General features: G+C 38.3%; 1 protein-coding gene across 5 annotated transcripts in view; it reads right to left on the bottom strand.

The window, feature by feature from the left end:
* Positions 1 to 11589: 11589 nt before the first annotated feature.
* Positions 11590 to 27998, bottom strand: part of OPA1 (OPA1 mitochondrial dynamin like GTPase) — a 96412-nt gene continuing 80003 nt past the window's right edge. For 4 of the 5 annotated variants that reach the window (XM_033213066.1, XM_033213068.1, XM_033213067.1 and 1 more), the window contains 2 exons: positions 15537 to 15611; positions 11590 to 12758 (listed from right to left, as the gene is read on the bottom strand). In XM_033213066.1, the coding sequence (XP_033068957.1) occupies positions 15547 to 15611 (65 nt within the window). In that variant the 3' untranslated portion in view covers positions 11590 to 12758; positions 15537 to 15546. The remainder of the gene's footprint in view (positions 12759 to 15536; positions 15612 to 27998) is intronic. The other variant, XM_033213070.1, reaches the window with a different exon arrangement.

Below are 27998 nucleotides of genomic sequence, written 5' to 3'. Positions count from 1 at the left end.
AAAACAAATACAGCAACAAGAGTAGTACCGTCTTTTATTTTTGTAATTCTTTTTAATGTCTGGCTTGATAGCAGATAACTGGATTATCTTACCTGCTTCTGCATTCAATCTATTGTGATACGCTGTTTTGGTTGACGTGGATGTGGAAAACCTGGCCTCGCACAGTTATGGAATTGAAAAAGGGAAGAATGTAAGAGCCATTTCAGGTTCTTGTGAGTCTTCTTTGATACTGCACCAACACTTAACAAAGGTTAGTTGTAATGTGGCATCTGAAACCACATCAATGAACTTCTCATATTCTGTGAGCTAAACTCCTTTGGCCCAGCTCCCATTTTGTAGGCATCTTCACCCAAGTCTGATTTGTTAGCACAACGCATTAACCATTCGAGAAATACTAGTTCCCATGGTTATGCAACTCTTCCAACTGCTGACACTTTGCACTTTACCCCAAAATCACACCCATTAATATCATTATCTCATGAGAAATACTTATAATGAAAAGCTGTCAAGCTCAATGACAGATACAAGTTTTTCAAAATGTTCATTCTTGCTTAAATGTGTAATTTGTACCATTGGCAATAAATACACAAACGTGGTTTTCCTCCAAGTGGCTGGCTCACCCTGCTTGGTTTGAGAAAATGGCTGCTGGATGACCAAGTCTGACTCACGTAGTTTGTCAGGCATTCTTTTAAGCAAAATGGTGTTCCTTGAAAAAAAAGTGGTAATTTATGTCACACATTCAACAATTATACAAGTACTTTTTCTCAAGATCACCATTATCCATTATATGCACATGTTTTCTGTGTACCAGACTTTTGTGTTTCTTTTGGAAAAAAGTAAGAGTGCATGGCAGTGAAGATGCCATAGTGCCTGTTAGGACCAGTGGTGCCACTGCCTTGATTCACACCAAGGCTCCAGTGCGGTGTGCTGTGGTTTTTCTACAACCAGTGAATGTCAACACAGTGAAAAGGGCAAATACTAGTATTATTATCAAAATCATGGTGACCTTGTGGACCACGGAAATGATCCTGAGGACCCCCAGGGACCCAAAGACCACCCTCTACCAACTGCTGGTACACAGTAAGCATTGGCATTTAAGAAGGCAATCTACTCATGGAGAAACTCTCCAGATGCCAAAAAAGGCAAAGATATTCCCCTGAAAGTGTTTCATATCTTCAGTAAAGCTCTGTAATAAGTACTTCAAAGTTTAGTGCCAGAACCAAACTATTTAATTCAATGTTTAAAATAATATGATAACCAGTTCGATTTATTCCATCACAATGAATATCTTATTTACCTTGTGGACATCCTTTAAAGATTAAATGAGACAATAAAGCTCTATGCCAAGTAAGGGCAGTTTTATTTACATAAGGCAGTTTTATATAAAACAGAATTAAAGCTTTCACAAATGTCAACATTAGAAGAATTTTGAATGAACATCCAACCAAACCTTATTTTATCAATGGAGAAATAAAGCTACCTGGAGACAGATTTTAATCAAATGATCATGTTTCTATTTCAGATATTTCATTCTGGCAGGAGTGTGGGGGATGAACAGGAGATGAAAATGAAGGTCCATGGCAACAACGAAGGTGAGACATGGGAGCCACTTGATCTGTGCAGACAGGATGGGAAAGAGTGGAGGGGTACAAATATATTAAACTGGTGGGCTGGGCGCAGTGGCTTATGCTTGTAATCCCAGCGCTTTGGGAGGCCGAGGCGGGCGGATCGCCTGAGATCAGGAGTTCAAGACCAGCCTGGACAACATGGTGAAACCCCATCTCTACTAAAATTACAAAAAATAAATAAATAAATTAAATAAATAAATAAATAAATAAATAAATAAATAAATAAATTAGCTGGCCATAGTGGTGCACAACTGTAATCTCAGTTACTCTGGAGACTAAGGCAGGAGAATCACTTGAACCTGGGAGGCGGAGGCTGCAGTGAGCTAAGATCGTGCCACTGCACTCCAGCCTGGGCAACCGAGTGGGACTCTGTCTCAAAAAAAAAAAAAAAAAAAAAGAAAGTGGTGATTGGATTTGTTGGTTGCATTGGGGAGAGCATCCCAGGTTTTTGTCTTGTGCAGCTAGGTATATCACAGTAACTGTCACAGAAATAGTGGAATCTGGAGAAGAGACAGGTTTACTGGAGAAAGAATTGGTTGCATTTTGGATAGGCTAAGTGTGAAGTGTATGTGGGACATGCAGGTATAGTTGGAGATATGGGTTTGTGAAGCATAGAGGAGCAGAATGGAGCTCGAGTTGGGAGCCAGGAGCAGATACAGCAGGGAGAGCTGATCAGCCAGGGAGAATTAGGGTCGAGAAACGCAAAGTGCCCAGGGAACGACAACACTCAGGCAGGCCTGTGAGCAGCACTGAAAACCAACAGGCATTTTGTCATTAGAAGGGAAAACCAGGAGAAAGTAATGGCACAGAAGCCAAAGAAATAAGAGGTGAGAGAGAGAGAGAGAGAGAGTGAGAGAGAGAGAGAGAGAGAGAGAGAGAAATGTATGTCACAAAGTTCTAAATGTCCCAGAGGGAGGAGAGGGAGAATGAAAGGGTATCACAAAGTATTAAACAACCTTAAGGTGCCAGGCCAAATAATATATGTATTGAGGGCAATTGGCCAAATGGAGATCACTGGTGGCCTTGGTGAGGGGCAGATGGCAAAGTGGCAGTGGTTGTGGTGAGGACATGGTGCAAGGATCCAGATGGTAAAAGAACACACTGGCTTTGAGGGGGCTGAAGAAGGAATGGGGAGGACTTCTCTTTCAAGGCAGATGGCTGTGAATGAAAGATAGGGCAGTCTGCAGACAGACAGACAGTCCCCGACTTACAATGGTTTGATAACTTTTCAACTTTATGACGGCACGAAAGCCATATGCATTCAGGAGAAACTGTACTTCAAGCACCCAGAAAACTGCTGTTTTCCACTTTCAGTCCAGTATTCAGCACGTTACAAGACATTCAACACTTTATTATAAAATAGGCCCTGTGTTAGATGACTTTGCCCAAATGCAGGCTAATGTACATGTTCTGAGCATATTTACGGTAGGCTAGGCTAAGGTGTGATGTTCAGTAGGTGAGGTGTATCAAAATGCATTGTAGACTTACAGTATTTTCAACTTATGACGACTTTATTGGGATGTAACTCCATCCTAAGTCAAGGAGCATCTGTACAGGGTTCACAGAAGAGGCCAACTTATTCCTAGATGCTGGGGTTCCTGGACATTTTAAACCTTCACTTGCCTTATTTCTAGGTAACTACATCCAGAGTACCCAGAGTACAGTAGCGCTTTTTTGCCAACCAGGTCATGACATAAAAAGGAACTGCCTCCTTAGGACGGCTGAACAGGTAAGGGAAGAAAGCTGTTAGTACTCTTCCAGCCCATTCTGTGCCTGCTCTTTTTCTAAGCTCTGCAGTCAAACCTACATGGGATCCCATAAAGACTTTGTCAACTAACTGGCGGGGGACCTTCAGGCAACCTCTCTGGGCCAGAGTTAGCCTGCTGGTAAACGAGAATGTCTACCTTAGGAAGTTGTAAGAATAAGCACGATAATGTGTTTAAAATACCTGGGATACAGCAGGCATTTAATAAATGAGAATTTCCCTTCAGTCCAGCCTCATGATAAAGCTGAAACAACAAAAAACTCTGCATCTCTAAAAATGACCAGAAATCATGTTATTTTCAGAAGGTACTATTATCACCCAAAGGCACCGAGGCCAGAAATGGGCAGAAAGCTACAGTTGAAATCAGAGGTTTCAAACAGTGACTCATGGGTGGGCAGAGTGCTCTTTGCGGATGTTTCTCTTGGACTCACACAAGTATTTAAGATTTTCAAAATTAGCTGCTAACGTTTAAAAATAGGGAGGTTTCACATAAACATTTAGATCCCCAACTTCTTTCACAAAATGCCTGGCTTTGGAAGTACTGAACCTGTGGCCCTGGATCTAAATCTTCACGAAACACCTAGTACTCGCCTAGGAATCAGGAAATAGTTTCTAGCTCTAACATTAACTGAGCAAACTGCTTCTCTCTGGGTCTTTTTTTTTTCAAAGAGTTATTACTATTCTAAAACAATAGTTCATTTTTTAGGTAAACAAAGTAAATCTGAGGATAAAAACATAAAACTTCTTGAAATCACACAATATATACAGGTAGTCAGGTAGTAGAAGGCTTTCAAAATGGTGCAGAATATATTAATATTGGCTGCACAAAAGATTATCCAAACTACAGGCATCAATAAAAACGCTATGATGATTCAGAAAGAGGAAAACACTCTTAAAATGAACTACTGTGTGCCTAAACACACAGCCCTACCACATACTCATCTGCTCTAGAAAGTTCTCCATTTCCACATTCTCATCTTGTGGTTTTGAGGAGGTTGAGCACAGCACGCCTCATCCGTGGAGGCTTTCTGCTCGGCTGGCTTCAGACAAAGTTACCATTAACTCCCCAACCTGCAAGAAAATGATTTGACACAAAGGATTCCAAAATGTCCTCCTCTCCCCCTACAAGCCTGCAAACAAATGGTACAGGAATGAGGTCAGAAAGGAATCCCCCGCCTACCAGGCCCCTGAATTCATTTACCTACCTCAGAGCCCATTCAGAGAAAGGGGTGGGACAGGGAACAAGAGATGCTTGGAGGCCAAGTGGAGTTTGGGGGTCGAGCGCTACATTACAAGATTTGACAGGCCTTTGCCAGCCTTCAGCTTCTTTGTGTCTCTCACATAATAGAGAAACACAAACTGAGCAGCACACGATCTGTGGTTACACCCTTGGACAGAGCACACTCTTTGCAAATGCTAATAGTATTGTAGCATCCTGTCACCCGGTAACACAAAAAAGGATGTTGATTTTCACATGAACCAGAACAGGCCCATTGTACACAAGTTTGTGACCAACTTGTAGTATCTGCACATCAAAAGGCCAGCCAATCATAGAGTACACAGCTGGCGAAACGTACCAACGGGGGGCGTCCAATGGGGACAGCATCCAGGTCCAAATGCCTCACTCCACCAACAGGATAAGAAAACAATGCTTTTGACATGAACAAAATTACATTCTCAGAATCTTGATTCAGCTATGACCAGAGCAATGAGTACAATTAGTAAGAACGTGAATGTCTCAGATGTTTAGAGAAATCTGAATGTATGAAAGTGGGAGTGGCTTTACGATGGTACCAAAAGCCTATGAAATGAGAGAGGCAGCAAATGGCAGGCATGTTCAATTAAGCATTCGTATTAGAGATGTCCTGATATGTGTAAAGATAACTCATACAGATTTTGGCATGAAAATATCTTTCGGTCCTAACAGTCTTGGGAAACCAGACATATCTCAATGCAAGAAAATTAAAGAATGTACACGAGATTCCTGAAATGTAAATTTAGTAGAAATTTTCAAGGCTTCTGCTAATAGTTTTTCTTTCAAAATAATTTTATTGGGGGGGAAAAAAAACAGTCAAAAGTAGTAATTTGGGCCAGGCGAGGTGGCTCACGCTTGTAATCCCAGCACTCTGGAAGGCCGAGGTAGAAGGATTGCCTGAGTTCAGAATTTTGAGATCGGTTTGGCAACATATTAAGATCTCATCTCTACTAAAAATTAAAAAAAAGATTCGCTAGGCATGGTGGTGTGTGCCTGTAGTCCTACCTACTTGAGGGGTTGAGGTGGGAGGGTCTCTTGAGCCCAGGAGGTGGAGGTTGCAGTGAGCTGTGATTGTGTTGCTGCACTCCAGCATGGAGGACAGAGTGGGAAACCCTGTCTCAAAAAAAAAAAAAAAAGAGTAATTTGGAAAAATAAAATATTCAATCAAGTTTTTAAAAACTGAGGAAAGAGTAATTCCATATTTTAATACTTGGACTAGCCAAAAAAGATTGAATCTGCACAGGCTAAAATGAGAAAATTAACATTATTAACATGTTGAGAACCGCAAAGCACTTGTTTTTTACACCTAAAACTTAAGGCCTGGAGTTAACATGAAATTAGAACCTACTGAATCTCATTCTCTTCTTGTCCATTGAGGTCTCATAGGCAGCCACGTATCTCTGCTGATAGATGGTTCCATTCTTGCAATGCAACAATAGCCTCATGTAATTGGAAAAGACTATCGTAGGCGATTTTTGTTATGAGTTAGGTCATTTTGCACTTTCTAGGTATATCATGTGCCCTACTGTGCTCCTAGTATCATTAATGTTTACTTTCCTAAAAGTATTTCTGAAAGGGAGCCTATTTTGGTAAGTGCATAGGCTTGTAATCATACTCATTTTCAAATTTCAGCTAGAATAACCATGTGTAAAACCTGAGCTGACTTTCTCACTTATAAAATGGAAATAATACTGTCCTCGGGATAATGGGTGCAAAACACAAGGTATACTGGTTTCTCTGCTCTGGATTCAAGTTCTCTTCTGAGTTACAAAATTTTAAAGGAAAACCAAAAATGTTTCATGGGACCAATCCTTGGCAAGACAGGATACTGGCCATTCAAAAAGAATTCAGTGGAGTTTCTTCATGGATCCCAAAATGCTGCTGGCCAGTTTTAGTCTACTTTGTAATGTTCTGAGTCCTGCTCAGACCTTTATCATAGGCCCTTAGTTAGGATGTGTTAACATTTCTGGAATGGCTACGAACTTACGCATCTCTCTGCATCCTTCCTCTCAACACACATCAGGCACCTCCTGCTACCGTGAAGTGCTGCTCACGGCGGCGAGGAGGCAGGCACGTTATTGTCACTGGGTGTGTACTATGTCCTTGAGGTGATTTCTGATTTTTTTTACTATATATACATTAATTGATTGTAGAAAAAAATTACATACATTAGGCATGCAAGGGGAGTGGCTGTGTACCACCTGGAGCATTATGGCAAATGTGGGAATTCTTGACTTAAACCCTCTAGACAAATATATTTCTTGAAGGAGAAATAAATAAGCATTGTATTTTGTTAGTGACGCAGGGCTGTTTCTCTGTTAAGATGTATGGAAAGAGAGATTAGTAACTAAAATGGAACACAAACTAAGGGAGCAGAAAAATGGTGAGGTTCATTCCTCCAGTTGAGAGGGAAATTAATTTCAGCATTTCCTGGCAGTTGAAGCAAAGAAAATGTTAAGGTCTTGAGTTCTCACTGCCACAAGGACAGCAGGACCTCCACGCGTCTGGAGGGGAAACCGCTGGCACTATCTAGTAATCCTTAATGAATTTCAGGGATAATCAGGACATGTAATTAGGTGAGACTTCTGCAAAAGAGGCTGTGTGTTTTCTTCACACAGACGTGTCATACGGTTTTAAAGCCTGTGAAAGCCAAGGACGTAGTATCAAAGAGGAAGGCAAGTAGCAGCCCAGGCAGTATTGCTTTCAGGTGATTTGGCCTAATCTCAGATGAAGTTTACCAAAGCAAAAAAATGAAGTCTGTAATCCCAGCACTTTGGGAGGCCGAGACGGGCGGATCACGAGGTCAGGAGATCGAGACCATCCTGGCTAATATGGTGAAACTCCGTCTCTACTAAAAATACAAAAAACTAGCCGGGCGAGGTGGCGGGCGCCTGTAGTCCCAGCTACTGGGGAGGCTGAGGCAGGAGAATGGCGTAAACCCGGGAGGCGGAGCTTGCAGTGAGCTGAGATCCGGCCACTGCACTCCAGCCTGGGCGACAGAGCGAGACTCCGTCTCAATAAAAAAAAAAAAAAAAAAAAAAAAATGGGGTTAACCTATTCCCTACATATTCTCTTACAAATATGAGAGGTCTCAAGAGCTTTTGGAAAGTATTAGGTCCCATAAACCATGAGCATATTTTCTGACAAATGGATAAAATTCTAATTTCCATATTGTTGCTCTGTGATTTAGTAACTACAAGAGTAAGCAGCAGAATGAATATTCTGTTCTGAACATTAAAGAGTGTAGCTTATATTCTTAATACAGCCATAAGACATAGCTCTGTGGGCGGCTGCTGGCAGTATCACTGCACTGTGACTAGATCTTCAGGAGTGCCTCTGGCCTAGTTTTTTCAAAAACAGATCTTCGCTTTCCCAAATATTTGGATAGGAACAGTTTACACCTGGGTTAATGAATTAAAAGTACTAACAGCAGGAACAAGAATTTGTTATCACAGAGTAACAATCACACCTGTAATCCCAGCACTTTGGGAGGCCAAGGCGGGTGGATCACGAGGTCAGGAGATCGAGACCACCCTGGCTAACATGGGGAAACGCTGCCTCTAATAAAAATACAAAAAATTAGCTAGGCATGGTGGCGGGTGCCTGTAGTCCCAGTTACTCGCAAGGCTGAGGCAGGAGAATGGCCTGAACCCAGGAGGCAGAGCTTGCAGTGAGCCGAGATCACACCACTGCCCTCCAGCCTGGGCGACAGAGCGAGACTCTGTCTCAAACAAACAAACAAACCAAAAAAACGATTTTCATTTAAAAGCATTTAAAAATAGTATTTACCTCTTTGTCAGTGACTTGACCACAAATACACCTTAACACTGCTTCTACAGAATGTGTACGTAACTCACAAGAAATCTTGGAGAGGAATCATATACATACTCTCAATTTTCAAGCCAAATTCTGTCATTTTAGGATATAAATTTAAACGAATGCCTTATGATACAGGTTTTTCCTACCCTTAGTTTTAGAAGTTGTCTTCTTCCAGCTACAGATCACCCACATTTAAGCCTTCCTGATACTGTCCCCTGGTTTTGAACCTTCAACAATTTTTGTAGTACTTGTTTGAACCCTTAAGTTTTCTACACATATTAACTGGGTCCAATATGTGCAGGATATGATTGTTTTAGTTATCACAAATCGGGGATGTGATTATTTTAAGACGTCCTTTGTAAACATCTGTGTTATCTATAGGCACATGGTAGCCATCTCAATTTGATAAATATATTAATTCTTCAATCAGACATGCTAAAGAAACATACATTGCTCTATTATATCTTTAGTAACTGAATTCTTCAAACTTTTTGATACATGAAGATTCTGAACTTGAATTACATAAAGGGTGAAAACTTAGTTTAGAATAAAAGTATGGGGCCTCCCTCTAGGACGAGTCTGTTAGCACTGATACAGAAAACCAATGCTGATATGATTGAAAATGTTCTTGCCTATGCATCTCCTGAAGGAATTAAAGCGGCACACCTATACTCTGCCTAACTTGACATATCCAATGATCAACAAACAGTCAGTAGGTATCATTTATGAGCAAAGTTCTGGAGGAATAACAAAGTGAGTAACAGGAGTTTATAATAAGATGGTAGATGAAATTAAAGTCTCTTCCAGTTCTAAGGCTTAGTTATAACTTTTTAGTAAGCCTCATATGAACATGTTAGCAGCATTACTGAAAATGACAGCCTTGGCAGCAAAGTGAAATTATAAAACCTTTTTTATATATCTTACCAAGGAAAATAACAAAAATGTTTTGACAAGTACCACGATGTGAAAAAAGCACCGGTTGACCATGGAGTACAACTGTGAAATGCAAGGCATGTGAAATTCAAGCATTCAGAGAAAAGCCACAATAAGAGCTTGTTAGACCATGAATCTGGTTATACTGTGGGGTCAAATAATGACCCTAGGTACACAGGTTTCTCTTTCCCTCATTAAAACAGAAAAAAATTTAAAAGATGCTCTCCAATAATAGAATTATAATGTGATTTAAATATTTTTTAATTACTCATCTACACAAATGACCTTTGATCAAGCACAGGCAAAATATAAGTTGCAATAATATCTACATGTAATGTGAAGGTTTTAAAAAAATAATACAAAGTTCATTCACAGTGCACAAGTGAAAACAAGGTAAGTTTTAAATCTTTAAACAACATATAGCCATGATCATTCAAAAGGTAAGCGTATTTTGAAGCACATTTCCACACTGCTAGAGCTACAACATATACCAGCTTAGAGAACTGAGGTAAAAACCATTACTTTGATCCCCTTTATTGGAAAGCAAAAATACCATATTTCTTTCCTCAGATACATACATCTAGAATAAATAAACACAAAATTATTAACTAAAGATTTTATCTTTTAAATCTCTACTCTCTTATCCTATGTCAAATTCCAACACTGTGAGGCTGGGAAGCACCCCTCTCTGCCATGTTCCCTACTTATTTTTATACCATTCATTTGCATTTGGAGGCCGAATCATTTGCAGAAAGAAGTCTGCTGGAAAAAAAACTGTGGAAAATGGGAATACAATGAGAGGGCAATATAATAAACTACTAGAAAGGCTGATTGTTCCACATGCAACTACAGCACAGTGGGTTAAACGGGGAAGCTGCAAGGGCCACTTATTTCCTACTGTGCACTGCCTAGGTACACTGATTTTTAAAACTGAAGTCCTAGCCGAATTAATTTTGGATATCATCTATTTACAGTTGTTCAATCTTCCATAGAGAGCTTTGTCCACTCCACTCATTGCAAATTCTGACATAAAAACAAATGATTCTGTGGCTAGTTTGAATTTAACTTCTGTCTATTTAATATCTTTTTGCTGAAATTTGAATCATTTCTAACTTTCGAACTACCGACACAAGACTTTACTCTGGACACAAGGTTTACTCTGGAGACTGAATTTTATTTTCTTTCAGTAACATCTACACTTGATAAATACCTAGCTTTCAAGGAAAAATAAAGCATGCTTAGGATGAGATCAGCTAAAAAGAAGAAAAAACCCATAAAAGCAGCCAAATTACTGTGCGGCATGGAGAGGACGTCAGGACTCTCGTGGGACTTCCAGTAATATTAATGGTTACCATCTATTCACATATGTTACAATACTTATCTCCTCAAAGAAACGAAGCTCTCCCTCCACCTCTTTTTAAAATTTACACAAAGGGATGTGATAACAGTAGTGACTAATATTAGCTTTTTCCTTGGGAGAAATCTGTGGAAATACAGCTGAGGGTATTTCTTTCTCTCTATAGTTGACAGAAGTAAATAAATATGGTCCTGTTTTATTCTTTAGAAATAGATCTGAGCCGGGCGAGGTGGCGGCGACTGTAGTCCCAGCTACTCGGGAGGCTGAGGCAGGAGAATGGCGTAAACCCAGGAGGCGGAGCTTGCAGTGAGCTGAGATCCGGCCACTGCACTCCAGCCTGGGCGACAGAGCGAGACTCCGTCTCAAAAAAAAAAAAAAAAAAAATAGATCTGTAGTTGTAATTGTTATGCTTTACAACTGCAAAAATATTCATTAACATGCATTAACCTGTAAGCACTGGTTAGAGGGGTGTATCCAGTAAGGTGATCTCCTAATCTGTGTATTCAACATAATAGAGTTCTCCTCCCTTTCTATTCACTCCTGTCCCTAGACCTAAAAGAAAGAAAAAAAGTTCCTGACTATGCATCTACCAGCACACCTGTGCTGCTTAAAACTGGACCTACTTTGCTTATCAAACAGTATAAAACAAACATACACTGAATTCCCGCTTTCGGAAGTGTTTTTCCATATCCTCAACCGTGTGTACCAAGTGTTACATCTTGAGGGATCACAACGAAGCATGCATGATGGAAAACAATAAAATGGGGAGTAGCAATGGAGCTGTTACCAAAAAGCAATTCCAAGAAAATAAGATTTAGTGAACTGTAAAATAAAAAACATCACACAATGGACATTTTTATTAACAAAGTAAAGCCTTAGTGAAAAGGCAGCAAATGAGATAGACATTTTAAGTAAAAAAAGCACTTCTTTGCTTGAATGTCCTGTAGCCAATTAAAAAATATTTATTTAAAACACATGAAAATGTTATAAAGGTAGTACTGTAATTAAATTGCAATAAATTAAACTAAATTTTTCTTTATTCAGCTAAGAGGGGGATGGTCAACATTACTTTAATTATTGAAATAATTTCTATTTAAAATAGTCTTATCAAAGAAAGCCTTTTTCTGATGTCTAGTTGAAATGTTTGATAATATTCTAAATGAAATTAGTCAATTGATTATCTTTAATCTTCCTCATCCTGTGTCATAATCCAGTGGCTCTGTCAACAGGAAAAAACCCACTATTAACAGAAAGCCTAACATAAGTATACAACATCTAAAATAAATCAATTTCAAACGGATATAGAGTGAGAAAACAGCAACTGAATCAAACAGGTAAAAGCTGGTACTGACTTGGCTTCCAAGGCAAATTTCTTCGCTGGCTATGAAGGGTTGAAATTTCTTTCACTGAATGTACACTGAATTGTTACAATCCAAATTAACCTGTGATAGGGGTTCTTCTGTTACCCACTTTTCTTTCATGTGGTGAATATAAACTGAATTATCATGGTCAAATCGTTTCTGGGAATAGAATACTACAGACACACACAATGATTTAGCAGGCTATTGTGATTTTATATACAATTGATAACTTTAAAAAAATTGCTATATAAGTCTTATTTCAAAACACCTAGCATTGTATGAAGACATTGACAATGAGTACCCTCGGTGAACGCGGTAAACTAGTGCCACCACCACAAATAAGACAACCAACAGAGAGCAAGTTTCTTATCTTCAAGGACTGAACCTAATGGCCGTATCAATTCTATTATTCCCATTTGTCACTTTAGTACAGCAAAGTAGGATGTTAATCCATTACCACTGTTCTTCCACTCGAAAGGCAGCTGATGGTTAAAGCGCCCGTAACACACATCAATTATTTTTATCCCATGACTTTATTGTATGTTTAGAAAGGTGGAACAGCAGAAGAAAAAGAGGCTGGACAAAAGACGTTGATGTTTTTGTTCTTCAGATATATGCAGAGCTGATTATCAGTATGAATCTGTAAAAATAAACCCATTTAACAAACTGAGGTCAGGGGAGACAAATGCAAAATTTCTAAACAAAGTTTATTACCGCATGATCATAACAACGTTGAAGCCTACCTGCTTACGTTTGCTAGTTTTTCTAAAGTTATATAGTCTATCACCTACCATAACAGTATTGGCATAATTTTTTTATCAAACATAAATAAAAATATACTGGAATTCATTTCTTGTAGAAAAAGTTAAAAGCATATACTAAAATTGATTGGAGAAGAATCTGTGTAAGGCTGTATAGCATATAAACATCTTCAGCAAATATTAGAGTAACAATTAACTAGGAATCCTATGTGTCAAAATTACACTTGAGAAAGTATTCCTTAGGGTCCTTGGTAACTTTTATAAAATGGTCAGAATGAAGCACGGTTACCATTCTGCCAGATTTACTCTTTTTTTCTTTTTTTGAGACAGAGTCTCGCTCTGTTGCCCAGGCTGGAGTGCAGTGGCCGGATCTCATCTCACTGCAAGCTCCGCCTCCCGGGTTCCCGCCATTCTCCTGCCTCAGCCTCCCGAGTAGCTGGGACTACAGGCGCCCGCCATCCCGCCCAGCTAGTTTTTTGTATTTTTTTAGTAGAGACGGGGTTTCACTGCGTTAGCCAGGATGGTCTCGATCTCCTGACCTCATGATCTGCCCGTCTCGGCCTCCCAAAGTGCTGGGATTACAGGCTTGAGCCACCACGCCTGGCCCAGATTTACTCTTTTAAATGCATCTGCAGGGTACAAAACAGATCATCTGTCCAGTTCACAAGATACTTTGTAAAAGTTCACAGAGTCTTAAGTCACAAGGGTTGAAAAGGGTCTTAGAGACTAGACAGGTAGCAGCAACAGCAATTCTGGATGTCACACTGATCAGCTGAGGGGAGAGACACCATTATGTAAAACACTGGCTGGCTTTCAGCTTCCTCATTTTGTTAAAAAAACAGAAATACAGCTTATATTTTTAATGGGGCTTCCGGGGCTTTCATCAATTTTTCCCTGCAAAGCACGTACAGATCGGTAAACAAAACTATCATGTAAGCTCTGGTGCTGGAGATCAAGGTACTAAAGATGTTTACTTCTAATAGTAAGTATTCATGGTAACTATCATGACTAGGGTGATACTGTAACACTTAACGGTTTTAAAATAAAATATTCATCACAGAAGATGTAGAAAGGATTTATGAACATGGACACTTATAAAACACAAAAATTATGTTTACCTTGTGTTAAAGACGATTATGTATTTCTGTATATTTCCACATATCTGTCTTAACTTTTTTTTTGAGACAGTCTCGCTCTGTCGCCCAGGCTGGAGTGCAGTGGCACGATTTCTGCTTACTGCAACCACTGCTTTCAGGTTCAAGTGGTTCTCCTAGCTCAGGCTCCCGAGTAGCTGGAATTACAGGCATGTGCCAGCACGCCTGGGCAATTTTTGTATTTTTAGTAGAGACAGGGTTTCACCATGTTGGTCAGGCTGGTCTCCAACTCCTGACCTCAAGTGATCCACCCACCTTGGTCTCCCTAAGTGCTGGGATTACAGGAGTGAGCCACCGCACTGGCCTGTCTTAACTTACTAAAGAAACAAATGAAATAACGTAACAAAGCTTTATTTTCAAGTTTTCTAAGCCTTGTTTCTCTCCTTCATTGCTGGCGTACTGTTCCCAATGATGTACCATGTGAGTTGCGCTTCCCTTTCCACTCTGCTTTCTCAAATACATTTTCCTGACAGTAAAGTAGGTTGTTTGGTTTAAAAGCCTTTTCTGACCTGACCTGAACTACTCCTTCCAGTTCTGAGCCTGCTGCATGCTGTCTATAGGGTAAGGCTCACAGACAAAAGTGACAAAATATATGAAGTGATAATGACTTAACTATAGTATTTTTCTTTTCTCAACTCCTTTTATAAAAGCAAGTGCCAGCCTGGACAGCAGGGTGAAACCCCATCTCTACAAAAAATTACAGAAATTAGCTGGGCATGGTGGCATGAGCCTGTGGCTCCAGTTTCTTGAGAGGCTGATGTGGGAGGATTGCTTGAGCCCAGGAGGTTGAGGCTGCAGTGAACTGCGATTGCACCACTGCACTCCAGCCTGGGTGGCAGAGCGAGGGCTCATCTCACGCAAGTGACTTACTGTTTACAATTTTTCAGCAACAATTAATGGATTATGCTACTAAGGAAAAGTTCTTAAATATGTATTTTATTAGGAACATGCCTCTAACGCCAGAAAACGGAATCAGACAAGAAAGTAAGTTCACTGAGAGGAGTACTAAATTCTAAGGCTATCTAAATTAAGTAGGAAAAACACTTATCTAAATGTTTTTAAACAAAAGAGATAAAGATTAAGAACAATTATTAAAATTTTAATTAAGTCAAACAGAAAACTTTGTAAGTTAAATATTTAACATACACATGATCATTGACAGACTACAAGCAATGAGGAATAAAGTAATGTCAACTACAGCGCAATTCTTTACACCTAGAAAATGAGTCACCTGCATATTATACAATATCTTAGCTCTCTGTTCACCTTTGTTCTATTCAAAATGAGTTCTAGAGGATATTTTTAGTTCAGCCAGAAGGCAATCAAGTTATTCAAAGGAACATTACACAAATGAATTTCGGAAGCTAGTTTCCGAGATTGATGCCACTGAAATTACAGCATAAGTAACAACCAGGATGTAAGTGAAGCAGAATGATAAACTATTAAGAAAAGTATAATTTTGTATTTAGTCAGCACCAATACAGTTATAGAATTTTTACTCACTTAATATAATTTATTTCTCCTGATGGAGAGCTTCAATGAAAGCATCAAGTTTTTCTTGAATTTCTCTAACTTTCTCTGTGGGGATAAAAATAAAGAAAAACATTGATTTTTCAAAGGTATCACGAATCAGGAGGTAGTTATTTACTAAATGGTTGGTATACTTAACTATTTGGGGAAAAAAGAAAAAATGAGTCTCACCATACCACCTTTTATCCAAATCAAGTCCAGATGGATTAGAGCAGTAGGTCTCAGATATATTTTGGAAATGGGAGGAGAGACTGATCCCTTTGAGGATCTAATAAAAACTGTGAACTCTTAACATGGAAAACAGCATGTATTAAGTACATGTACAATCATGTAGAGAATTTTAAGGAATTCTCAGATTCTCTGAAGCCCAATCAAGAACCCACAGTTAGAAATGTCTGGGTCACAGGAAAATATACAACAATGACACCATTTTAAAAAACTAAAAGAAAGCAGAGGTGGCCTTAGACTGGGAAATGACTTCTTAAGTATAAAGTAATAAGAGTTATAAAGGAAAAGATCCATCAATATGGCCATATTGAAATGTATACTTTTATTTATATGTCCTAAATTAAAAGACAAGGGAAGCTGTGGGAGATGCTTCCAACAAATATGAGAAGTGCAATGATTCTGTAAAAACACACACAAAAAAGTACTTTGCCAGCTATAAATAAGAAAAGTTTATCTCTCTCTGAAATGTAGATTTCCTCCACAAATGTCAACTGTTCACAGTACATGCCAATCCCCTATTAAAAGTAGAAAAGTCATCATCTATACTACTTCATTGCTAACTTAGTCATGCACCTCCTATTTTATTTTATATTTTGAGACGGGGGTCCTACTCTGTCGCCCAGGTTGGAGTGCAGTGGCGCTAACAGGGCTTACTGCAGCCTCAACCTCCTGGGCTCAAGTGATTCTCCTGCCTTGGCCTCGCCTGTAGCTAAGACCACAGGCAGGTGCCACCACGCCTGGCCAGGTTTTTATTTTTAATTTTTTTGTACAGACAGGGTCTCACTTTGTTGCTCAGGCTGGTCCTGAACTGGGCTCAAGTGATCCTCCTGCCTCGGCCTCCCAAAGTCCTGGGATTACAGGTGTAAGCCACTGTGCCTGGTTTCTATTTTAAAACATAGGTTATAGTAAGCATGATAAATATTTTTGTCCTTTTAATGTACTTTAACATATTAGTGGAAATTATCAATTAAGGTGGGTTGGCTGGATCAAAGTGAGTGACCTAGAGGCAAAACTGGCAAGCATTCTACTTTATGTAGGAAAACCATGTAAAATGCATTTAATATTTGACATTTATATCTTTTATATTTAAAAGTAAACAACCTGCAATTGAAGATATAAGTATTCCTTTTTACCAGCAAGGCAGCATTAGTGATGAGTACCCAAGAAAATGAAGAATTGTCCTTTTTATGAATTCTTATTAGCATTGCAGGAACTCAAAAAAGCCTACCATGGTTGGATATAAAGAACATAACATTTTCATATTCTTTTATCAGTAATTTATTCTTTCCATATTATTTTTCCAGTAATTTAAAACTTGTAGGTCTTGCTATGTTGCCCAGGCTAGACTCAGACTCCTGAGCTCAATGGGCCCTGCTGCCTCAGCCTCCTGAGTAGCTGCGACTCCAGGTGAGCGCCACGATGCCTGGTGAAGCACTTCTCATTCGAGGTATTAGATTCAGATAGAAAATCTGCGGGGGGAGGGGAAGGGAAAGTCCAATGGTTTTACTGAAACTATGTATTGAGAAAATAGGATAATAGTTATGATGAAGGCAGCATTAACGCCTTATATATAAAATTAAACTAGAAAAACTTAAAAAAAAATCCTAACCCATCTCTTAAAAGTTGAGTCTCAAATTTTCTGGTGGGCTCACTTCCATTTGTTAAACAGCAGACAAACCAGTAAACTTTCTTGCTTTCCCAAAATAAGGCCACATTCTTAGTTTTAAAATTAATTCATTTAGTTGCTTAGAAACAGCTTAACCTATTTTTGTTTTTTTCAGTGAATGTAAGAAAGTTTCACATCAGTTCATCAGTTGAAGGATTTTTAAAAACTGGGGGGGTTAGGAGAAAGACATTTTCTAAATTGTTACCTAGAATTCTGGAAATGAATGCGGTCTTTTAAAAAAAAAATCATCTAACTTACACAACACAACATGGGAATCTCAAACAGGTGCTTCTCTCCACATTTCACTGAGAAATATTTCTACTTGGGAATGCTATACTGTATGAAGAGAAGAAGTCCAGCTCCATTTGATACATGATTTGAGAACAACAGGGCAGTGCATGGCCAGGTCTACCCATCCTTTTGCCCCACTGGTGACCCCCATCCTAAGCTGGATGGACTACTGCAGGGAGGCGGTACAGCAGCCTTACTCCCTACAAGAGACTATTCAGAGCAAGATCCAATCGGATTGAAAGACACCAAGAGCCACTCTGATGCGGGTGTCTCACTCTGTAAGGTCTAAATGAAAATCAGTTTTCTAAAATTAACAGGTAAGCAGTTTTTTTTTCCTAAATGAAAGCACAAAGACTATTTAATGTACTTTAATATGAAAACCACAAAATGAAAAAATGCCAAATTTCCCTTAAATATTTACAATTAGAATATCAGGACACAGTACTACCATGCCTTGAAACCTCAGGAATGACAAAGGACACTTACCTAAGTTACCAGGCAGTAACGGCGGCAGGAGGTGCGAATGGGGTTGGGGGAGACTGGAGGGGAGTGTTACAAGCGCAATTATGATCAATGTATCCTTTAAACATTAACTGGAAAACATTTTTTTCTTTGTTCTTTCACTTTCACAATGCACTTGGATATGAGGACACACATGATATCCTGCCTTGGAGAAGCATCCCCAGCTTACTCTCTCATTCTAAGGCTATGATGTATCTACTATGTATTTCCAAATTTGGCATTTCATTGGGTTCTCCTACAACCTTGCAGGTATCATTACTAAATATGAGGACATTAAAGCCTGGAGAGTTAGCCTTGTCTACACGTCTCTGATTAAGAAACACACAGTGCATCTGCTACCATGTCTGTCTGACACAGAGTCTTGCACTGTCACCCAGGACTGATGCAAACACAGCTCACTACAGCCTTGACCTCCTAGGCTCAAGTGATTCTCCCGCCTCAGTCTCCAAGTAGGTGGGACCACAGGCATGCAGCACCACACCTGGCTAATTTGTTAATTTTTTTTTTTGTCAAGATGGGAGTCTCACTATGTTGCCCAGGCTGGTCCCGAAGTCTGGGCCTCAAGCAATCCTCCCCACTTGGCTTCACAAACTGCTGGAATTACAGGGCGTGAGCTACTACACCCAGTCTGCTACCCTATGTTAACTCATAATAACAAAGGAAAGCTCATAGTGACAAAGCAAATGCTGTTATTTTAAGTCTAGTTGGTCTTGTTTTAAGTATTACCTTTGACTTAAAATAAGATACATTTCAGGGAGAATCACTTGAACCCTGGAGGTGGAGGTTGCAATGAGCCGAGATCACACCACTGCACTCCAGCTTGGTGACATAGCGAGACTCCGTCTCAAAAAAAAAAAAAAAAAAGGACGCATTTCAGTAAAAATCAGGGAACAAAATAGTTACTGACACCTCCTAAGTAGTCTATGCCTAAGGATGACCAAACAGTACACAATATGCTATCATATTCTGATGAAATTTGTGCCCTCCTGAGGAGACTAAATCTACACACATTTGGAGAAGCCCTTGGAGAATAATACAAGATGGGACCACAACTGCTCAGCACCTTCCGTGTCCAGAACAAGGCCCTAACACTGCATATGCTCAATCAATGATAAATGAAGTTGCCCAAAATATGTCACAGAAAATAAGAGCTGTGGTTTCCAAAGGGAAAAACAAACTTAGTTGGCTTCATGAATACTACACTAGTGATCGAGCGGGAGGAAGACAGGATCAGAAGAGCTACAGCAAGCCTGGGAATGGGAGGCAAGACACACACAGATAATGAAGGTCAAGGAAAGCTGGTGGCTTCCACCTGAACCAGACAAGCAACACAGAACAGGATACCCAGGTCCAACAACACAAGTGGGAAAAAAATCGCTTCACCTGAATGGTTGCATCTTATTATCAAGGCTGAAAGATGCTGACTATGTATACATACTCACTTGAAGCTTTAGAAACTACATTCTGATTTCTTGCTTTTCAAGAAAGCTATATTACAAATAATAAGCAGAATTATTTCTCATAAATTCATTCATTTTAAATTTTGATATAAGTTTCCAAGAATGTCTGTATACTAACTGTGCCATCTTGGCTGCACAGAAAGCCAAGTTATCCATAAACAATGAAGTTGAATGTTGGCAACAAAAACTTCCTACTTTCCGATCCTTCAAATTAATGCTTCAATATCACAGTGCATTCAAATTTCAAAAATATTATTGTAACTATTTCACCATTAGAAATTGCTTTCTCTCAGAAATATGTGTATGGATCAGCATGAGTAATTATAAAGCAAACTCATATTTCCATTAAATATTTGAATTAAATATTCACAAATAAAGAATAAAATTTGTGATTTACTTGGTAAATTAAACCAACTCAGGAAGGGATTAACAAACTGCTATTTCTGTTATACCGAAATAGCTATTTCTACGTGTAGTGAATACTGAGTCTACTTTGCATTTATCCAATGTTTACTTAAAAGATGAGCTATTTCAAACATCAATTCACTGTGCTTCTTGATTGAGTCATGAATATTCCCATAATCCCCAACTCATAAACCGTCTCAGTGAATGAAGTTCCTTCTCTTTTTTCTACTCTTCAGATGACTTGACGCCCATTCATGTTTTGGGTCTCTTTATCTCAACATGAAATGATACTGCTACTCTCATTTTCTTTTTGGGTCTTCTGATACTTGCTCTAAAGTCTCAAATATAGACTAATCTGTAATTAGGTTTTGAATACACTGTGAATACCAAAAGGCCAAACCCGGGAGAAGGTTCACTTCAGTGGTTAATAACAGTTTAGAACAGGAACAAAGAACCACACACAAAACACTAACACATGCCCTGAAATAAACCTTTTAAAACTTTTGATGTTTTTAAAGAAAGCAAGCTGCCAACTTACTAATGCAGTGTACTTTAAGCAAACCACACACCCAAAGATCCAAATGTACCTTAATAGAACTGTTTTATAACATGCTGCATAAGCACTTTGTGTTAAGCTTTAAGGCACCCTCTAAGTGAGATTCTACTGTAAAAAGCTATTCACTATAGTACTGAAAAGTAAAGGAACACCTTTTATTATGTAATATATATTGTTCATGAAAAGGTTTGCTTTTTATTAAACAACTACACTATTAAGTTGCCCTTTAGAAGTTCAGTATTTAAGTGAATCTAGGGTGTGGGGGAAATAAGAAAAGGAAAAAAAGGTGAACAAGAGACTACACTCAAAATTCTCAAAACTACAGTTAAATTCTTAGATTTAGCACAAGAAAAAATGTGCGTCTTTTACAGTTGATGAAAGGTTGAACCAAACAGATAGACAAAGGTATATGACTAAATCTAGCACTTATCTTCTGAATCTTAGTTCTGTAGATTTTTTCCTTAAAATAGGCATGATTATTTTTAAACACTCAATGAAGACAAACAGAATACTCCTGCATGTTACAGAAGGAGGCATCCAATCACATGTCCAGGAAAACTGTTAAGGACTGGTACAGTACTTTGAAAGCTGAGGTTCCCAGATTCCTGGGGCCTGTAAAGGCTGCGTTAGTTCCATGACTTCAAAAACTCAAAATGGAAATCTTCATTTGGACTAGAAGCACATCCCCTCTCCTAACAACGACTTCCTTATACTGATTAGGAACTCTAGCTGGTGGTTGTATTTCTAATGCGAAGAATGTAACTGCACTGTTGTAGACAAAATCTTCTGTAACATGGACTTCGTGGAATTAATAATGGAAGAAACATTCGATGGAAAAAATTTTTAAGAATCCTTAGTCTAACACCTTTAATAATCTATGGGGCAGTTATTTTATATGATTTTTATAAAGTAGAGAACATGTAATGTGTATCATTTAAAATATATGACAATGTGGTATTTGCCATTAACTTTATAACTGGGTAAGCCACAGTCCCAGCTTTATCTATAAAATGAAGGAATTTGTCCAGGAGAATTCAAAGTCCACACTAATTTAAAACTTATGATTAAAATATATTGTTCTAATTCATTATATAACTGCATCTTTAAATTTTTTTGTTTATTCCTTAGTATTTTTTTATTTATTTGATATTAACCCTCTAGTAAAATATATAACCACAAATTGCCATATCATTCTCACGGGGCTTCATAATTCATTTTGGAAAGATCATTTTTATAACGTATTTTTTCTAAGCATTAATGTGGAAAACAGCAAGGACTGCTTGTATAAATTCTCTGCTTACCAAAAAGTCTGTTATTTAAAATCACTCGGCCCAGCATAGCACTGCTTGCTATGTAATAGATGGCCATGAATATTTATGCGTTCATAGTTGAGTGGTCTGACTTAAACAATACTTAATCATTAAAGGTGATGATTAAAGATGTGCTATTTTGTGGCCCCCATATAGTGTAATTTAGAAAGAAAGTAGCCTTAAGAAAGTCTGTGAGGTAAATTACAGCATGCTCAATATATAAAAAGCTCCATAGCAATTTGTTGATAAATTCAGCTCTTTTTTTTTTTTTGAGATGGAGTCTCGCTCTGTTGCCCAGGCTGGAGTGCAGTGGCATGATCTCGGCTCACTGCAACCTCTGCCTCCCGGGTACAAACAATTCTTCTGCCTCAGCCTCCCGAGTAGCTGGGACCACAAGCATGTGTCACCACGCCTGGCTAATTTTTTTGTATTTTTAGTAGTGATGGGGTTTCACCATATTGGCCAGGCTGGTCTTGAACTCTTGACCTCGTGATCCACCCGCCTCGGTCTCCCAAAGTGCTGGGATTACAGACGTGAGCCACCGTGCCTGGTCACATAAATTCAGCTTTTTAAAAAATAAACTCTTATAACACAAGCATTTCTACCAGGTTCCCTTGGGCTAGTACAATTAAAACCTCTTCAAATACTTTCTATGTATTTTAGGCCTATTCCCCAAAAGGTTTCAGTATGAACATGAATTAGCCTTATACTTAGGCTTTTATCCTTGTTAGACCACTCAATTTTCTTAAGTGGATGGCAATCCTAATTTCAGCTCAGTTATAATGATTATGGCTCCGACTTAACTAATAAAAAAAGTAGTACTTGGCTGGGCACAGTGGCTCACGCCTGTAATCCCAGCACTTTGGAAGGCCGAGGCAGGCAGATCACATGAGCTCAGGAGTTCGAGAGCAGCCTGGCCAACATGGTGAAACCCCATCTCTACTAAAAATACAAAAATTAGCCGGGTGTGGTGGTGGGCGCCTGTAATCCCAGCTACTTGGGAGGCTGAGGCAGGAAAATCACCTGAATCCAGGAGGTGGAGGTTACAGTGAGCCAAGATCACACCACTGCACTCCAGCCTGGGTGACAGAGTGAGATGTTCCCCCCCGCCCCAAAAAAAAAGTAGTACCATTCCAGGTGCCTGTCAATGTCAATGAGTGTAAAATCTTGAACTTCTGGCTACCTGATACTTATTAAAGGATCAGCTGCAAAAACAAATATTTATGGGAGACCGTATGGAGGATGTAAGTTCATCTATTTCTCTGGATACTAGATATTTTATCCTTAGATAAGCCAAACCAAATAGCTGTATGTTTGGACAGCATCATTTTTTCCCTAGAACTGCGTATGTTAGCCTGCGTGAGAAACATTACAATAAAGGGCCCCAGGATATTGCTGATTATACGTAGCCATTAGATTCATTATATCATCTAACTCAGGGTCCACTTTAAGGGAAATTTCTCTCAGTTGTGTGTACCAAGAAGACCTATGCTTCTCCTAAGCAACTGCTGTGTTGTTGTCTGATGGCCACCATGAATGATGTTAATGACCTCTGCTTTCCATTTTGTATCTGCCAGCCACCAGGAAACTGAGGGCTACATTTGCATCTTCCCTCTAGCAGAGTACCGGCATACTTCGGAGACACGCAAGTTTGGTTCCAGACTACCACAATAAAGCGTGTATCACAATAAAGGGCGTCGCATAAGGTGTTTTGGTTTTCCAGTGCATTTAAGTTACGTTTACAGCATACTGTAATCTATTAAGTGTGTAATAGCATTATGTCTAAAAAGACAATGTACGTACCTTATTTAAAAATACTTTATCGCTAACACGTGCTAAGGAGCATCTGAGCCTTCAGTGAGCCATAATCTTTTTGCTGGTGGAGGGTCTGACCCTGATGACTGATCAGGGTGGTGGTGGTTGCAGGTTAGGTTGGCTATGCCAATTTCTTAAAATAAGATAACAATTGTGGTTTGCTGCGCTGATTGATTCTTCCTTTCATGAAAGATTTCACAGTAGCATGTGATGCTGTCTGATAGCATTTTACCTGGGTAAATTTTACCCACATTTTTCTTCTTTAAAAATTGGGAGACAATCTTCTCAAACCCTGCAGCTGCTTTATCTAGTAAGTTTATGTAATATTCTAAATTCTTTACTGCCATTTCAACAATGTTCACAGCATCTTCACCAGGAACAGATTCCATCTCAAAAAACACTTTCTTCAAACTGAGACTGCCAAAAAAAAAAAAAAAAAAAAGAAAAGGAAGAAGAAAACACTTTCTTTGCTTGTCCATAAAAAGCAACTTTTCATCTGTTCAAGTTTTATCATATTACAAGAGAACTAATTCTAGTTCTATTGCTGTCTCTACCATATCTGCAGTTACTTCCTCCTCTTAAGTCTCAAACTCTTCAAAGTCATCCACGAGGGTTGGAATCAACTTCTTCCAAACTGTTAATGGTGACATTTTGACCTCCACCCATGAATCCTGAATGGTCTTAACAGCATCTAAAATAGTGAGTCCTTTCCAGAAGCTTTTCCTTTTTTTTTTTCCTAAATCCATCAGAGGTATCACTATCTATGGCAGCTAGGGCCTTAAGAAATGTATTTTTAAAATAATAAGACTTCAAGGTTGGAAGTGTTCCTTGATCCATGGGCTGCAGAATGGATGTTGTGCTAGCAGGCACAAAAACAACATTAATCTCCTTGTACATCTCCCTCAGAACCCTTGCTTGACCAGATGCATTGTCAATGAGCAGTAATATTTTGAAAGAAAACTTTTCTGAGCAGGTCTCAAGAGTTATAATATTCAGTAAACCATGCTGTAAACAGATGTGCTGTCATCCAGGCTTTTTGTTCCACCTTTAGAGAACAAGCAGGGTAGACTTAGCATAATTCTTAAGGGCCCTAGGATTTTCAGAATGGTAAATTCTTTGGGTTGGCTTCAACTTAAAGTCACCTGCTGCATTATCACCCAATAGGAGGCACAGTCTCTCCTTTGAAGCCTTGAAGCCTGGCTTTGACTTCTCTCTAGCTATTAAACTACTAGATGGCATCTTCTTCCAATAGATGGCTATTTCATCTGCATGATAACTTGCTGCAGCTGCTACATCAGCACCTTGTACTTTTATGTTGCAGAAATGGCTTTTTTCCTCTTAAACCTTACGAATCAACCTTTGCTAGCTTCAAATTTTATTCTGCAGCTTCCCACCTCTCTCAGCTTTCAGAGAATTGAATAGAGTTAGGGACTTGTTCTGGATTAGGTTTTAGCTTAAGGGAATGTTATGGCTGGTTTGATCTTCTATCCAGACCAGTAAAACTTTCTGCAAAAAGGCTGTTCTGCTTTATCATTTGTGTGTTCACTGGAATAACACTTTTAATTTCCCTCAATAACTTTTCTTTTGCATTCACAGTTTGGCTAATGGCCCATTTTGGCTTTCAACAAGCCTCCTTTACTAAGCTTAATCATTTCTAGCTTTTGATTTAAAGTGAGATATGGCACTCTTTCTTTCAGTTGAACATGTAGAGGCCATTGCAGGGTTATTAGCTGGCCAAATTTCAACATTGTTGTGTCCTAGGGAATAGGGAGGCCCTGAAGAGGAGGAGAGAGACAGGGAATGTCTAGTTGGTGGAACAGCAAGAATACACATATGTACTGATTAAGTTCACTGACTAATATGGGCACAGTTAGTTAGTGGTACCCAAAACAGCTACAATACAAACATCAAAGATCACTGATGATAGATCACCATGACAGATAGAATAATAATGAAAAACTCGAAATATTGCAAGAATTATCAAAATGTGATAGCGACATGAGGTAAGCACATGCTGTTGGGAAAATAGTGCCAACAGGCTGGTTCAATACAGGGTTGCCACAAAACTTCTATTGTTAAAAATGCAGTAACTGTGAAGTGCAATAAAGTGACATGCAACAAAATGAGGTCTGCCTGTACGTAGAAGCCTTGAGCATGCATTTTGAGGGGGCACCAATTCTATCTTATATTTTACTTTATTTCACTTGCCTGGATTTTCCTTTTCTTCAACTCAAAGTTTTCACTTAAGTAGTTTTATCTTTTGCATAGGATATATGTAAGTTGCCTCAACTTCCTTTTGGATAATTAATAAACGAACAAGCTAGTCTGTAGAAGATATATTATTAGCCAGCTGATTCAAATAATACAACACAATATTCTAAAAGTGGTCATTTTATACTGGTAATAGTATTTAAATCAGTAATTTAAGAACATTCTGCAGGGCCATGGAGGGACAGTATCTGTTACATAAAACCTTGCATAAATAATTTCTGCATGGGAGAAAAAGTAAATTATTTTTATTTCTGCTGAATTCTTAGCAAACCCAATGATATCAATATCTATTCCTATAATACTTATTTTCAGCAACAGAAGTAAAAGCATAAATGTTTATGGGATTTATGATTATCTTTTTAAATGTAAAAAATGAATAGATTTTACCATAAGATTACAATGATTTACTCTGAAATATTTTATTTTTGTATCCAATACTTAAGATGCTCCATATTTAAATTATGACAAAAAACTTAAAAAGTTATTTCATATGTTAACTCATTAATGATACATTGCTTTTTCTCAAAAAAAATTCCATTATTTCAAAATGAATACATTCATTTTGCTCCCTGATAAAAATTTAAATGTTGATAATACATTTAAAAATATATGATTTAGGCATTATTAATTGGGAAGACTAAAAAAGATCAGTAAAATATTCTTAGTCAATTAAAAATGCTTTAAAAAATTCACCTTGTTTTTCTTTTTCTCTTATTTCTAAAATTACATTTTTCCCTGAATTTACTTAGGAGGAAAGCAGAAATGTTCTAAGAAAAGGAAAACCACCCAGGCAGCCCTTAAAGAGATAGACATACATTTATCACCTGCAAAGACAGATTTATAAGAGGGCCCCTTCTGTTCCTTTAAGACTGCAAAACAGATGGGAAGTGAATGGACAGTCAATGGGACAAGAAAACACATGGGAGGTGCTGCTGCATGCATGTTCCCAGCATAAGAAAGAGGTCAAGATTGTAACTGCATGACTGGGTCCTGGAAGGGTCTTTCTTCAAGCTGTTACAAAGACAAACGCTGTTCCTCATCCTGCTGTCAAACTGTTATAAATATTGGTTTGTCAAAAGACCTTCAGTGCTGAAGCTTTAAAAAGGAGGCAAAACAGACAAATGAATCATGAGAATGATTCTTAAACAGTCAGTTCATCACTGTAATTTTAAAAGTAAAAAAAAGTATAAGATCAGAGAATGTAATTCTGATTTACAAACCAAACTAAAAATTTATTAAAAAATGAAATTAAAAATTGTAGGTTTTAATAAAATTATGAATTAGGTGAGGTGAAAGCAAAAATAAAATACAAGTTCCATCTCTTAAAAAAATGGTGTATTAGGATAAAGTATTATGAAACTTAGCACAAGAAGAACAGGTATTCATGTTAGGCTGATTTCCGAAGTTCTTGGTTTATCACTGAGTTTATTTTACAGAGGTGCTGTTCTAAACTAATTTCACATATTAAATTAAATTAGAAAATCACCTTTAAGTCACAATTTCTTTTCTATTGAAAAGAACAATCACAAAATTCAACTGGCACTGAGTATACATAGATTTATAAACTTAGAATTATCTTTTTTGAGGAATGAAAACATTATGTACCTCTTTAGGAGGCAAATTCATTGTTATAGATCCTTAACACATATTAAAAATCACATAAAAAAAAAGCCAAATTATATGAACTTGGTTGTCTATGTGTTACCACAAACACAAACCCAAAGACTAATGGTGAACAGAATACCTAAACAATTCTAAAAAAAGTCCTATCTGTAACACATATGATTAGCCCCAGTTTTGCCATAAATATTTATGTAATTGGCTTAACCATTTACATCAATGAATGTTAATTTCTCTATCTGAACAATGGGCATATAATGCCTTACAAGCCTCATAAGACTTTACAAGAGA

The sequence above is a fragment of the Trachypithecus francoisi genome, unplaced genomic scaffold, assembly GCF_009764315.1.
Source record: "Trachypithecus francoisi isolate TF-2019V2 unplaced genomic scaffold, Tfra_2.0 Lachesis_group0, whole genome shotgun sequence".
In the NCBI taxonomy this organism is placed as follows: Eukaryota; Metazoa; Chordata; class Mammalia; order Primates; family Cercopithecidae; genus Trachypithecus; species Trachypithecus francoisi.
Note: the sequence above shows the minus strand (reverse complement) of the source record. Positions and strands in the feature narration are given on the sequence as shown.